This window comes from Colius striatus, chromosome 15 (assembly GCF_028858725.1).
Source record: "Colius striatus isolate bColStr4 chromosome 15, bColStr4.1.hap1, whole genome shotgun sequence".
Taxonomy (NCBI): Eukaryota; Metazoa; Chordata; class Aves; order Coliiformes; family Coliidae; genus Colius; species Colius striatus.
In genome coordinates, this window is record NC_084773.1 from 5,379,579 (window position 1) to 5,394,225 (window position 14,647).

Consider the following 14,647-nt stretch of genomic DNA (forward strand, 5'->3'; position numbering starts at 1 on the left):
CCCTCAACTTTCTTTAGGCTCCTTTTCACAGCCAGGTCCTTCAGGGTCATTTTAGCAACAAGCAGCTTCAATTGTTGATACTGTTTTCTCTCAAATCTTTTCTATCTGTTGAGCTGGAAAGAGTCAGAGATGCCCATGACTTTGCTGATCAGATACTGAATGACAGCAGTCACTGGGCTTCTCCAGGCTGTGCCCTCTGCCTTCTACAGCTTTCAGTGCTCCTCAGCAATCAGTTGTTTTGTGCTCATACCCAAAAGCCCAAGAGGGAAGGAAAAGCAGCCCAGAGGCTGGATGGCACTGTTCTGAAAGGTCTCTCTGACAGCTGTGTCTTCACTGCAAAGCTACGTTTGGTGACCAATACCTAAGCTATAGCCTCAGCCAGGTACGAGGAGCCACACAGCAGGGCCCTGCTCTGGTTACCATGTTGTTCCTGGCACTGCACTCATAGGAGAGTTTTGCTAACAGCTTCCAAAATCAATGATTCCTTGTTGCTGCTCTGGGATTCCTTTTCTAGACAATTATGGGAGAAAAACTTCTTACAGGCTCCCAACAGGACTGTGGGAGACCATTAGAGGACTACTAATGCTCACAGAGCAACAAGTAAACAAATAGGGAAAAAATAAGCACCTTATTTACCCACTTTTGTGGGAAAATAGCTTTTGCCTTTCAGCTAATGGCTCCAGATGAATCAGTTTGAAAATGCTTCTGCAAAGGAGACAGCCAGAGATGGTAACCACAGCTGGTTTGGGGTAGCAGGTGCTGATGATTCCAAGACCACAGAAGAAGAGACATTCTGCTTGGCCATTAAATCACCTTTAAATACCAGCCACTTCTGGTCACTTACAAATATTTCCAAGAAATGTCTACAGTAACTCAGAAGAACCCTTTGTCTCCAGAGCTGATCACAGCGTAGCACAAGTTACTGATTACAAACGTCCGAATGTAACTTCCATACAATAAAACTATTGTCACTATTTATTAACTTCCCTAAGGTTTATCATTAGTGATTTCAAGCTTGGAGTTTTTCACGGAACTTCTACTTTACACATTCCACAGTGAAAGTATTTTTAGAGTGCTTGCCAAATGTCCTGTTTAAATATGACTGATTTCATTGTTAAAGTGATGTTAGTATTACTTAGGCTTTGCATCCTACTTCCTGACTCTTTTGCCTTACTATCTTTGTTATTTATTTCACATACTTCTTACAGAGGCAAAGGCAAGTGCTCTCATAATACATGTTTATCCTTAAAGAATACTAAAAATAAACCAGCCTAAAGAAACCACATCCTTATCCAGACATTAGTATCTTACTACAATCAAAAAGGTCATCATGAACAGAAATTCTTTTGTGAAACAAGTTTGATTGACAGCAAAACAGAAGGTGAATTCTAACTGACAAATCAGGGAAACAATTACTAGTAGAGATTATTCGATATTGAAGCAAATTTGTGATTAAGTATGTATTAAAAGCAAGCAGACAAAACAGAATGCACTGGAATAAGAAATGTTGCAATTCTGCATTAACCATGGCCCTTCTCTTCATTTACAGGTTTCACATGAAAACCACATTTCCCCAACACCTGCGAAAGAATCAAGAAAACCCAGAAACCATGATAGAGTACATTCATTTATCCCACTGCCATCACACCGGGCTTCCTTCTCAGAAACCATGCTTAAGTTATCCAACATGGTTTTGAAACGGTATTTTTCAGATTCTTCTCGGTATTTTTCATCTTTTAGCAAGGGATCCAGCCAAAAGCTGTGTTTCTCCAAGGACACTGTTTCCAAGAAGTCACCACTGATAAATTACTTTGCAGAACACAGCAGAACCTCTTTCAAATCTCATCTTGGGTTTTATGATGAAGTATTTCTGGCCAAGCATTACAGTGTTTGTACAAAACCTGCAAAATACCCTGCATGGCAGACATTCCCTACCTCTGTACAGAATCTGACTAAAGCCACAGCTGGTGAAAAGCAGAGGAAGGCAGAAGGTGCTTAAAAAGAGATGCCAGTCCCAGACACAGAGAAACTGGGACAAGAGCAGATGACCAAAGGCTGAGGTCTTTATCTTGTAGGATTCCTCAAATCGTCTCAGACTGAAAAGAGAGCACCAACACCTGCTAATATAATGCCACCATTGCTAAAAGCCATCTTAACAGTCAGTTTGAACACCAGTTCTAAAGGTTGAGAGATTAAGTTACAAAAATTCCACTGGGAAATCAAACACTTTGGCAGCCCAGGTAATTAACTTTTGGAATGTGCTGGGTAAATTCTCCACAACCTGGCACTCTAAACCGAAACAGCTGTTCAAAAGGGCTGACTTCCACTCACAGGATTCAACACTCAGGGGATGTCCTTCACTATAGAAAAATGCTATTTTTTAATTTAAAAAAAGAGACCTCACAATCAGCATGTCTTTACAGCCTCCAAAAAGAGAACAATGAATTGGATTGCTCATGTGCTTTGTCCCTGAAGCACGCTCAGCACTTTGAGATCTCTAACATCTATCCTTACAACCCCCATTTTCCAGATGAGCAGCTGTAAAACAGTGACCATCCCAAACCCATGAAGGAGGATTAGAGCAGAGCACTGAGCCCAGTACTCCAGAAGCCTCACCCACATGTTTCCAATGACACCACTTCAGACTGTGGAAATGGGGTACCCAAGCTCCAGTTAGGAACAGGCAGGTCTACAGTTGCGTGAGGGCAACTGACAGGAGGCACAAAGATCAGAACTAGATTCCCACATCACCTAAACAAGCAGTGCTTTGCTGCTCTTGAACAGCCTTTTTTTTTTTTTACTGTTGTAGATAAAAAAATATATTTTCTTAAAAATAATCCAAAGTGCTGTATTAAGGAGCAAGGAAAATCATAAACTCAAGAAGTGTCTTAGAAATGGGACCTGATTCCACCCTCACCCATAGCACCTAAACCAATGAATGCTCAGCTAGGGAGTTATAAAAATTACTTAACAGCATGTGTCCTTATTGTCAGTAACAACACAGCCCACACTAAAATCCTGCCAAGCAGTGCTACAGGTACTGGCAGAACTACTTTGATCCTGGAGCCTGGTGTACACATACATAGTGTGATATTTGTATCAGAGTGGGGAAATGGAACATTTTGAAGAGCTTTTCTCCCCTAGCCTGTGCAAAAAAGATCCTTCCTCCAGCAAAAGTCACTTTTGGAAGGAGTGTAGGGACTGAAGAGCAAACAGACAAAACCAGAAAGAAATCAAAATCCTCTCTCAGCTTTTGCTAGCAACAGCACAAAAGTGGAAGGGCCTGGACGTGGCTTGGGCAGCCCCCACGACTCGGAGCTGTTGTCATCTGAGTACAGGAGCAGATTGCACATTTCATTCCATAGATGAGTGTACAAAGATGTTCAAGCAGCTGATAGGGAGAGCTAGAAGTCACGTGGAAGGGTGAGCTCAGTAGCCACCCCTGTCCCTTGGAGCACATCTTATGTTATGGCTAAAACTGCTCCCCAGCAGTCCTCCCCCTCACAGCTTTGCAGGATTGCCACGTGCCTTTCCAGGGCACGCCAGCAACGCCAGTGTGCTCCAGGGCCATTTTGTCATCTGTCACAGGCAGACAGCAGGGCAATAGGCTAGGCTTAGGAACTGGGCGAGCTCACAGCTCTACAGTTACCAGTGTGGCTAAATGCCAATCTCTCTGCATGTTGCAAACTCTCCTAGGGAGATAATCAATGAACTTCCTGTTCTCCTCCATTGTACAGGACTTTGTGCAAATAAGTATTCATGACTAAGTCAAGACCAGCAGCCAGCTCTGAAACATCTGCACTCATAGGGGTGGTAAGCCAGGGTCCAAAGCAATGTATTTGGAAGGGTTTTTACACTGCACTGGGCTGGGGGTGATGCAGGCATCCAGTGTTGGCTTTTCAGGGACCTACATTCTGTTGCTTAGCACAAAATGGAGTAGGGAGGAGGTTATCAACCCTCTGTGTCTTTGCCAAAAGTGAATTCAGAAATCTACAGGGAAAAATGCAGGACATTCTCGGGAGCAAGAAGGATATCTGGTCCTCACTAGCAAAGGAAGAGCTTGCAATGACTAGAAGAGATCTACTACCTGTTGTTCCATATACAGGGGACACAAATGTTTGCTTCTCATGCTATTTTATCTCCAGCACTCAGAGGTTCTTAAGCTTTTGTCTCTTAGCCAAGCCACTGACAGCTTGCTCTCACCTTGTGACTCCAGGAAGTCTCGCTTCGCTGCCAGCATCACCCTAAGTTCACGTTGTCATTTATTTATTGGTTCCCCCACATCTTCTTGGTTGAGTGAAACAACCTTTGTGAACACTTCCAGCTTCCCATGAGCCTCTGCCTCACCCTTCCACCCACAGCTCCTGTTCCCCAACCTCTCCCCCCAGCACCCGCTCATGTTCTGACAGGTTCTTGGTATTACCTCCCCCTCTCTGTGGCCAGGTCTTTAGTTCACTGTATTTCTTGGAACCACAGCTGCACAAAGAAAGCGTGAGGACACTGTCTGCCAGCATCTAAACCACAAGCTCCACAGCTGCACAGCTCCAACCAGCAGACAGCTCAAGGTCAGGCATCTTTCAGCACCAAGTCAGTCAGGAGGAAACAGCAGAGATTCTTGCAGCTTAAGGGTGGTTACAGAGCTGTGTGGAGTCAAGGCAATCGGTCCAACACCAATGAATGGCCTGTCTGATGTTTCTGCAATTAAAATCACAAGGCTATGAAAAACAAGATGAGGAGAGGAATGGGAAAAGAAAGGGTGGAGGTCACAAATTCACAGTGTGTTCCCTGTGTATCCTTTTTTCATGCTCTGGGGAAAGCAGGGAAGACAAGGTTCCAGGATGGTGGGTCAGGTTGGCAAAAAGCTCTAACTTCCCAGGCTAGCACAGAGGACAAGGGAAGAGAAGGACACAAAGGAACCTAGGTAACCTCTCTGCTCTCACACATTTCCTGGGAAAGTTTTACATATTTCTGTGCTTTCCAGAAACTTCTGTTCTTAGAATCCAGGTCTTTTCATACAGCCTGATCTGATATTAACCAAATCATCCCTCCCCTCCTGCTTGTCCGCTTGGCTGCCAATCTGCACATGACAAAACACCAGGAAGCCAAGCTGGAAGCCCAGCTCCATACCAATGGCCATGGAAGATGTTTGCCACATGCCCTATTTCCAACACCAGGCCACCAAGCCCACCCAGTACTTAGTGGGCAAGCAGACTGCACTGTTTTTGTCCTGGGCTCTTCTGCCTGGCACCACAGTAGGAAAGAGAAAATGTTGCACAAAGCCCACGAAACTCCCCCTATACACCTATTGAAAACAAAACACCAGAATAACTCCAGATCCTGAAAGAAAAGGTGGCTTTAGGCAGAAGCAGTGACAGACAAACAGGTAAAGGCTCACCTAATACTGAGGAGGGAGTTTGGCTTCTCTGACATACAAAAGAAGCAGCTACTGATGTGTCAGGGACCTTGCTGAGCAGTTTTGTCTGTTGGAGGAGAGGCTGTGACAGCAACCAGAAATGACTTCACCAAAAGGCAGCAGCCTTTGCAATCCCTATGTGCCCAATGTCCAAGACAAGTTACCACAGCTGTCACATCTAAGCTTAGCCAATGCCCAAGAGAGGCACATCACTAAAGCCAACTGTAAAACAGCCATATCCCAGGACTCCAGCACAAACCTCTAGCTAGGCACATCTCTCCAGAAGCAAGACATTTTCTTTCTCAGCAGATACTGGTATTAACCATCGTCAGATACAGCATCTGAACAGATGCCCTGGTCCAGCTCACTAATCCCTAGCTCTGAAATCCCTGTTACTTGGATGTCTGAAAGAAGCTGGGGGGCAGCAAATGGACATTTTTTATCCTGTTCATGCAGGAATCCCTTTTGAGTCCAACACTCCTGTTACAAGCATTCTATAGTTTTTTTTTCTCCAGTTCTAGTCTTAAATCCTGCTCTAAATAAAGCTAAAGCTCTGCAGCTGAAACTCAAAGAAACGGAGACCCTCTTTCAATTGGAAAAGGGAGATGAAAAAGCTAAACAATTTATAAGGTTCTTTCAGGGCCAAAAAATTTAAAAGCCTTAACAACACGAAGATCTGTGAGAACATACTTGGAAAGTCTACATAAGTTAACCTGAGGAACAGGTTTATGCATGACTTTAAAGAACAGCTGTGGCTTTCTCTGCCTTCAGCACAGATTTTAGCTTTAAATTTACATTGTTGAGTGTCCTGGAAATCACCAACTTTGAAGTAATCCTCTGCATTAGCACAGCCTTCTTTTCTTGCATATGAGGCCAGAATAAACTACTGCCATCATTCATCTTGGCCAGTTAGCCAAGAACAACCCTGTTTCTTCCTTCATTTCCCTTTGAACAAGAAGAAATCTGCTCTGGGAAAACATCCTGTCCCAATTTTAAAGTGGCCAGCAAGAGACTCCTGCTAAACTGTTTCACCAATTAGTTATGCTCTCTGTTACAGATGTGTGCCTTTCCTTCTGGCCTGCATTTATAGTGTTTATTATACACTTGTCTATGAAACCAAAGAGACTTTATACATTTCTGCTTCCCGTGCCAAGTAATTAATCCCTAATCTTGTCTTTGATGAGCTAAACAGTCTTTTATAACAAGGCAGATCTTTCCAGCTGTTAATCCACCTCCTGGTTCTTTCCCAAACCTAGTTTTCTATTTCTTTCTCATCCAGTCAGTAACATAACTGGACACGGTAGTTTTGCAACTATTTAACTACTGCAGTACACAGATTATTTAATCCTGCTACCTGTACTTGGCAACCCCCTGTTAACACATGCAAGGGTCACATTAGCCTGCTGGGCAGCCCACTGAAAATGGGTGCTCATGGTCAGAATAAGAGCCCCAAATGCTTCTCCAAGATCTTCTGGCAGCAGAGGCCCCTCAGCCACAAGGCACAGGATGCATTATTTGCTTCTGCATATATGATCCTGGTAAACACTTGAGTCTAGCTCAAAGGGCAATTCCAAATGGTCTGCAGCAACAAGAGCCCACTTTCAGAAAACATTGTTTTCCTCCAACACACTGATAAAATATCGCCTATCATATGGACAAAACCTGATCTGTGTGAGGCCACAGCAGCAATGCTCCACTTCAGCATGTTAGTTTGCAGCTACATTTTGACCAAGAGCAGTTGATTTGTGATCTATTGCATTTATGTTCAATTGTCTTATACGAGTCTGTACAGATTTCAACGAAGGGCACAAGATAGGGCTTTTCCTTTTAGTTTCCCAAACTGGAAAGCCAGTGACACAGAAAAGAGAAGCACAGAAAAGAGAAGCCTTCTCTTGAAGAGACTACTGGTCAGAGGCAAAACCACAGAGGTGATCTGATCAAAGGCTGTACTCACCAGACAGTGTGACCTTTCGACCTTTGTGAAATGGAACTGCCTGTGGCAGTGAAATCAGGGAAACGGAAGGCCATCTGCGTCAAAAACTTCCTTTTAGCACGGATTAGAACAGAAAAGGGAACACTGCTTTGACATAAAGCACCGGAGAAAGACCCCACCCTGCAATCTGTGCATTTGTATTTACATATCAGGAAGCAAAAATCCTCCTTTCTCTGTGTGCCTAATGTTCCTGAGAGGTTAATAATTATGTTTAGCTAGAAGTAAGGTTATACTTCATGAAAGGTTTTCTCTGAGAAAATCTTTGCCTCAAGTGCTTTCACAGGACACTGCAGCACTGTGACTGCCATTCAGCTGACAGGTGCCAGGAAACAGCAATGGTTTGGGCTTATGAGCATGTCATCATGGGAAAGAAACAATCTATCTTGGGACAAAAGTTAAAAGCTTGAAAATCACGGGTGGAAAAAGAATTGGTTAGACAGCAACAGGACTGAAAATTACAATTACTATAGAGGGCATGAATGGTTTGTGTGTTATGCAGTTAAGAAGGGCTTTCCCATGAAATGAGCAGGCAGCATCAGAAGCAAAGACAACACTTTGCCCACTTACAATATGAAATTAGAAAGATGATGTCATGGAGGCTCAAGACAGACTCAAAAGAGGATTAAACAAGTTGATGGAGGACAGATCCATTAGTGATTAAGAAGCAGGATGGCCCCAAATCCAGCTTTGGCTGAGAACAGGCCTTAACTGCTGACTGTCAAAAGAAGGGCGGATCCTTGCTATCTTTTCCACTATCTGCTACGAGCCCCAGTCAAGCACAGCACATTGAACTAGACAGACCAATATAATCTGACCCACTAAGTCTTTTTTCTTTCTCTCACAGGAGACTGCCACCACTATCTTTTTTGCATGACTACTAGAAAAGGCAGAGACTGGTAACGTCTTACCCCAAGATGTCTTTCAGGCTAAACACACATCTTCGTCCTACAGTATCCCTCCCTTACAGGGCAATGGACTGTTCTCATGACACAACCACCACAACACAGCCAAGACACAAAAAGATTATGTAGGGTGTGAGCTTGTGCTGAGGTCACTACAGGCCAAGGAGGTGTCACGGGAGGAACTCCTGCGTGGCCTGAGGGTCAGAGTGGATGGTAGGACGTGGCAATCCTGCAAAGCAGGACTGGAGCTCTCCAAACAGCAGCTTTCCTCCAGCAAAAACAAAACCTGACTCTATCCAACAAAGTAGCTGGAAGGGATACAAATGACCATTTTTCTTCCCACTGAACAAATAAGCCTTCATTTGCTTTAAAACACGGCACCGGAGAGAGGAGGGGCTGGGAAACAAGAAATGCTCAAGAATTAACGGGCAACAGAGCCCTCGAGAGCCGGGAGTGCCCTCTAGAGGTAACGGGCCTTGGCAAGTCCCGCACCAAATGCAGCCCTTCAGTAACGAGCTCACGGTGAGGCTGAGTTCTCTTTCTCTTTGTCCTGTTTGTCCTCTGAACCACAAGGCTGCTGCTCGAGTTTTGGAAGGCCTTGCTTTGGGAAAAGAACTGTTTTGCTAACACAAAGAAAGGCTGAGGGAGCCCTGGCCCAGGCTGCCCAGGGAGGGTGTGGAGGCTCCTTCTCTGGAGGTTTCCCTTGATGGAGGGAGAAGCTGCTTTAGCAGGGGGTTGGGCTGGATGAGCTCTGGAGGTCCCTTCCAATCCCCATCATTGTGATTCTCCATTAACACAGTGACTGAGCAATGTTGAGAGAGGGAATCCTTGACATGACAGTAATAATCACATACAGATAATGCACAAGATTGAGTACACCTCTAAACTTTGGTCCAAGCCCTTTAGCACAGTAGAAGCCTGACTCTGATGGTCTCAGGAAAGAAGCAGGCAGGACTCCATGTCCCACAGACCCTTGCAAACCCCCTCAAGTGCTTGCAGCAGCGAGTGCAAAGCTCTGCTCTTCTCCAGGTAACTGAAGAGGGTGAAACAGGACTGCCTAACAAAACTCTCCTCCAATGCAATACATCTGTGCTCACAGAAGTATCTATCGCCTCTGCACATCAAGGAGTTCTGACTGAATGCAATCAGCTTTGTTATCCTCTGAACTTAAACAGGACCTGCTAGTTTCCTAATTTTTTCTGGCAGTCACCTCCCCACAGAACAGAACAACAAAGCCACATATGCTGAAAAACATTCCCAGAGGGAGCAAACAGAAGGGGGCTCAGCTACCAGAGAGAACTAAATAGACTACAAAGGGGCAAATTTCACACAGGGCAAAATTAAGGCGACAATTGAGCTGCTTTTGCGTGTGTCTCTCTGTCCCCAGGACTGAAACAATGCTGGTGGCTTATGTCCTACTGTGTCTGCCTTCATGCCATTACCAACGCGCTGGGAGCAAGTCATAACCCTCCTGCTGTAACCAGAGAAGAAAATGTGTCTGATAAAGATGGCTCCTCTTCCTTTTACTCTTTGAATCAACAAGTAGGAGCACCTACATAAATATAACTAGAAATCAAATATTGCATTGGGTATCTGCATTAACAGGTCAATTTAGCCACAGACAAGTCATTGCCACATGGCTTCTGTGTGCAGTCCCAGATAAGGGACATCAATGTTGAAGATGAATTGCTTCCTAAAGAATGAGGCTTATTTATGGGTATTAGTAGGTGAAAAGTTTCAGCACTACTGGTTTTAAGAACGCTGCAGACAAATTCTAAAGAGAAGCTGAGCAATAGATGCAACTAACTTCAATATCTTTCAAAGGACATATTTCCACTGCAGTTGTGAAGTCCAGTAAAGTATGATTAAAGAAACCACAGGCAAACCCCAAACACACTGCACAGAGCTCTGGGTCAGCGAGGACCAACTCTTCCCTCCTCGCAGAAGGAAAGGATCTGGACACCAGCTCACTTTGTTCAACAGGTTACACGTAGCACATGGATCCTGGAAGTAGCATGTGCCTAAAACAATGTCCTGACAGGTGCTGCTAAAGACCTGGATTTTGGCCCTGTTCTCTTCTGTTCAAGTAACCTCCCCAGCATCACATCACAAGAAAACTCTCAGTTGCTCCATTCCTGAGTTACCACCATGAACCTTCTATAATAAATGTGATGAAAATGTGCCTTTGTAACAGGTACCATGACACATCAAATAAAGTCTTCCCAGAGAGACAAAGTTTGGGTTAAGCTGTTTATACTATATTTGTACACCAGGGTACATTACATGGTTTCAAACACAGCATGTTCCACAGCACTGCATTTCAGTTTGGGACAGCAGAGATGCTTTTACCAAAATCTCCCATGTGGGCACAATTAATACCCTCAGGCATCAGCCACCCTGGCTTCCAGTCCACACAATAGGCCTTTGTTTGAAGCCTGGCACGGCACAGAGACAATTAGAGCACAGCACCAGAGGAGGCCTTGCCAGCAGATGTTTTGACTTGCAGAACATGTGAGTTCTCCCTGGTTTTAATGTTCATGTTGCATCCACAAATTAATGGGCAGTCAGAGGTTGGAAATACTCTCTTGAATCAACTGTAGCAGAAATACTGTTGACAAAAACAAAGCCAGCCACCACTGGGCTCCAACTGGCAAAACTATTCCTTAAAGCCCTATCTCCAAACCTAATCACAAAGTGAGAGAATCCAGACACAACAGAGACCTCACACCTTCTCTGAACACAAGTGTCAGTACTGTGATTCAGGGCCCACTAGGCTCTCAGTGAAATGCTACTGATGCCCCACACCAAGTCCACACTCTGGTTCTCAATATTCTTCTACAGGCTGGGATGAGAGGATGTCTAAATGGTAGCTGTGCTGATTCCCTCTAAATCATCTGGAACTCTCTTATGCATTTCAGCAGCACTCTCTTCTTCAAAGAAGCACAGGCTGCCTTTGCTTTTTATCCTCTGTGTAATAAAAGGTGTCAAAGGACTCTGCACATTGCATCCTCTCCATAGTGAGGTGCCGCTTTCTTCATACATCCCCAATACTATCCCTCCCCTAGAAAAAACAAAGGTGGTCTTCCCATCTCCAAAGCCCACTCAGCCCCCAGTGTCTCTTCTGACACTGTCAGTAGGGGATATCCTGTTTGAAAGAGCCTTCCTATTCTTTCTACAGCATTGGCCTCTGCTTGGGAGACCTGTTTTGCTTTGTAACCACTCAGGAAATGATTCTTCAGTTTCCAGTGTTTGTCCAGAAACCACTGTGGAGCCATCGGACAGGTGGTAAATGTCATTTCCTACCAGCCTGCACTGGTTTAGTCTCCACATGGACAAACAAGCTCCTAGAGTCCATTTTCCAGTTGAAGTTTTCTACCACAGCATTTTGCTCACAGTCTTTGGATAACTTTGAGATCCTTGTTGTTGTATCAAAGCACTAAGCCACCAGGATATAAAAATACAGAGTTTGAACTTCTAGAAGTCATTATCATAGAAGAAATAAGGAAAGAAAGCCAAGTCCTTTCCTCAGTGGAGATGGATCTCTGAGTAATTGATAAACTAGTTTGCCATATCTCTTGCTCTGAGACAGGAGGCAAAGGGTTCCAGATCTTAAGTTTAGAATCCCCCTCTATTCTAAAAGAAGTGACCTTCATCTGACCTGACTTGAATATATCTTGAGTCAATTGACCTGAATCTGACCTCCTCATGATACACTGGATGCCTTCACACAATGCTATGGTTGTGTTGCACGATGTAATTCAGATTCAAGCCCACCCCTGCCACGTGTCTCGCAATCATACCTCTGTTTCTGGCCGAGGAATAAATACTGGGGGTCTCATCTTCAGAGTCAGGTCCTGAAAGTCCCACTCACCAAGCACATACTGCACTGGCATTCTGTGGCAGGCAAAAGCAAGTGTGAACACTTTAGGACTACACTCTGTAACACAGCAAAGCTCTCAATACCATGCCTGCTTTGTGATTAACCACACAACCCTCCAAGGGCGAGCACCTAAATACCCCTAAGGCTTTCAACTGCACAAGCAACATGCATGTGCACTCCAAGGGAGCTGTGAGAGCTTCAGTTCCCCAAGAGTTTATCAGGCACTGGACCTGGGGAACTATAGGTCAGTCAGCCTCACCTTGATACTGGGGAAAGTGACGGAACAAATATCCTGGAGATCATTCCTGACCTGACAGCCACCAGTGACACAATGACTAGCTCAATGCATGAGAGGGTTATCAATGCTGTTTATCTTGACTTTCCTAAGGGTGTTGATTCTATTTCCTGTAACATCCTCATATACAGGCTGATGAAGTATGGACTACATAAAAAAGGCCTAGGGGATCAGGTGAACAAACTGATCACGTGCCCTTGCAGCAAAGGTGGTCAATGGCTTCCCAAGCTATGTTAGGCAAAGTGTTGCCAAAAGGTTGAGGGAGGGGATCCTTCCCCTCTTTTCAGCACTGGGAGCACTAGCCTCCCAGTACAAGAGAGACACGGACTGGAGTAGGTCCAACAAATGGCCATTAAGATGATTAAGGGATTGGAGCATCTGATGTACAAGTAGAGACTGAGAGATGGGCAGTTTAGCCTTGAGAAGGGAAGCTCAGGCTAGCAGGGCAGGGGAGGAAAATCCCATCAACAACCATATGTATCAGGTGGGATGATGCCAGTGAAAAGATAGGCAAAGGGCACTGATGAAATACAGAAAAATCCATTTAAACCTAAGAACCAAATCTTCTAACCTTTTTTTTTCCCCCTCTCTCATTTTAACCACTGTGAGGGTGGTCAAACACTGGAACAGGCTACCCAGAGAGGCTGAATAGTATCTTCGGATATGTTAAAAACTGAATCTGTGAAGGCATGGCTCTCAGAATCCCAGAATGGTGAGGATTGGAAGGGATCTCCAGAGATCACTCAATCCTGCTAAAGCAGTTTCACCTTGATCAGATTGCACAGGAGAGCACTCTGAGCAACTTGCTCTAGTTATCCTGCTTTGAGCAAGGTGGTGAACCAGATTCACAGAGGTCCCTGTCAACCTCCAGGATTCTATGACCCTCTGAACTCTGGGGCCATGTTTTCAGCTGCTGAGAGGCACCATCCTTCACTTCTTTATGTAAAGCAGCAGATATTTACTGCAACTGTAACACCACTTCAGACAGAGACACTTGCAAGACAGATAGCTCTGGGAATTTTGCATTTCTGATCCTAACACTCAGGAGACTCTGAAGGAACATTTCAGGACACTGGGATCCTACAAAAAATAACCACTGCTAACATGCTGACTCCCCAAAAACCCTCACATCAGTTGTGATGTGAGAGTTCTTCACACACACACACAAGTTCTGTCAAGATTAATCTGCACAGCAGAATGAGGATGCACATCATAAACACATTCATGTGAGCAAGCAGGAGGATGCTGCCTCCAAATAGAGTCCCAAGCATCTCCCACTCTTCTAAAGGATCCAAGTCCCCAAATATTTCCTCTCTCCACACACTAGTCCCCAGGCTCAGCCTGATTCCAGCTAGCTCCTTCACACCAAACCCATTTAATTTTTGTGCTAAAACTCCTCACACAGAGTAAGCAAATAGAGGCTAGATGGAGACCAAAGCTACAGCAGCCCTGGACACCTATAAATACCAGTGACATCCTTCTCCAGGCAAAGCCTAGAAAGCAAAGCATATCAATGCCACAGACCAGTACAGGTCTGGCAGCTGAAGAGGGTGCCAAATCAGACAGAAGAGGCCAAAGGCTACATTTTGTAAGCACAAATGGGCTTAATGAAAAGGTAGCCCACTCAGAGTCAGGACTGCCAGTTTTCTGCTCCTCTGCATCATCTCTTAAAACTTTTTTGCTCCCAGACAGGATAGACAAGTAATTTTCTACCTGACAACAGCAAATGCTCATCACTAACGGTCTTCTGCCTTCTCTCTTCTACCATTCTTCTGGGTGCACTAAAACTGAAGGAAAACTCTCCAAAGGAAAGGCTGTAAGAGGATGCTCCTACCTTTCTAGTCGCTTGTTGCTCAGCTGCTGGATCTGCTCCTGCTGCACTGCTGTAAGTGGAGTGTGAAGGCTTTTGGAACTCAAGCTCTGAAACTGAAGACAAGGTCACTTTAAAACCTGTCCACTTGTGCCACTTGGGTATCCCCTGCAACCACTCCAAGAGACCCAGCATGCTGGCAAACACATATGCCTGGGACTGTTGGAAACCAGAAAGCATTAGGAGAATCTATCTGCAAGACTAAACCCAAACTTGTACAACTGTTCTTCTGTGACTTACCAGGGCTTAGAAGAATAGGTAAAATTAAGAATCATTCCACCAAGTAAGTCACGG

General features: G+C 44.7%; 1 protein-coding gene across 3 annotated transcripts in view; it reads right to left on the reverse strand.

Annotated features, from left to right (window-relative positions):
- HEMK1 (HemK methyltransferase family member 1) overlaps positions 1–14,647 on the reverse strand; it is a 29,390-nt gene that overhangs the window by 11,866 nt on the left and 2,877 nt on the right. For all 3 annotated transcript variants that reach the window (XM_062008600.1, XM_062008602.1, XM_062008601.1), the window contains exons 3-4: positions 14,318–14,409; positions 12,109–12,202 (exon numbers count right to left, since the gene is read on the reverse strand). In XM_062008600.1, coding sequence (XP_061864584.1) covers positions 12,109–12,202; positions 14,318–14,409 — 186 coding nt within the window. The remainder of the gene's footprint in view (positions 1–12,108; positions 12,203–14,317; positions 14,410–14,647) is intronic.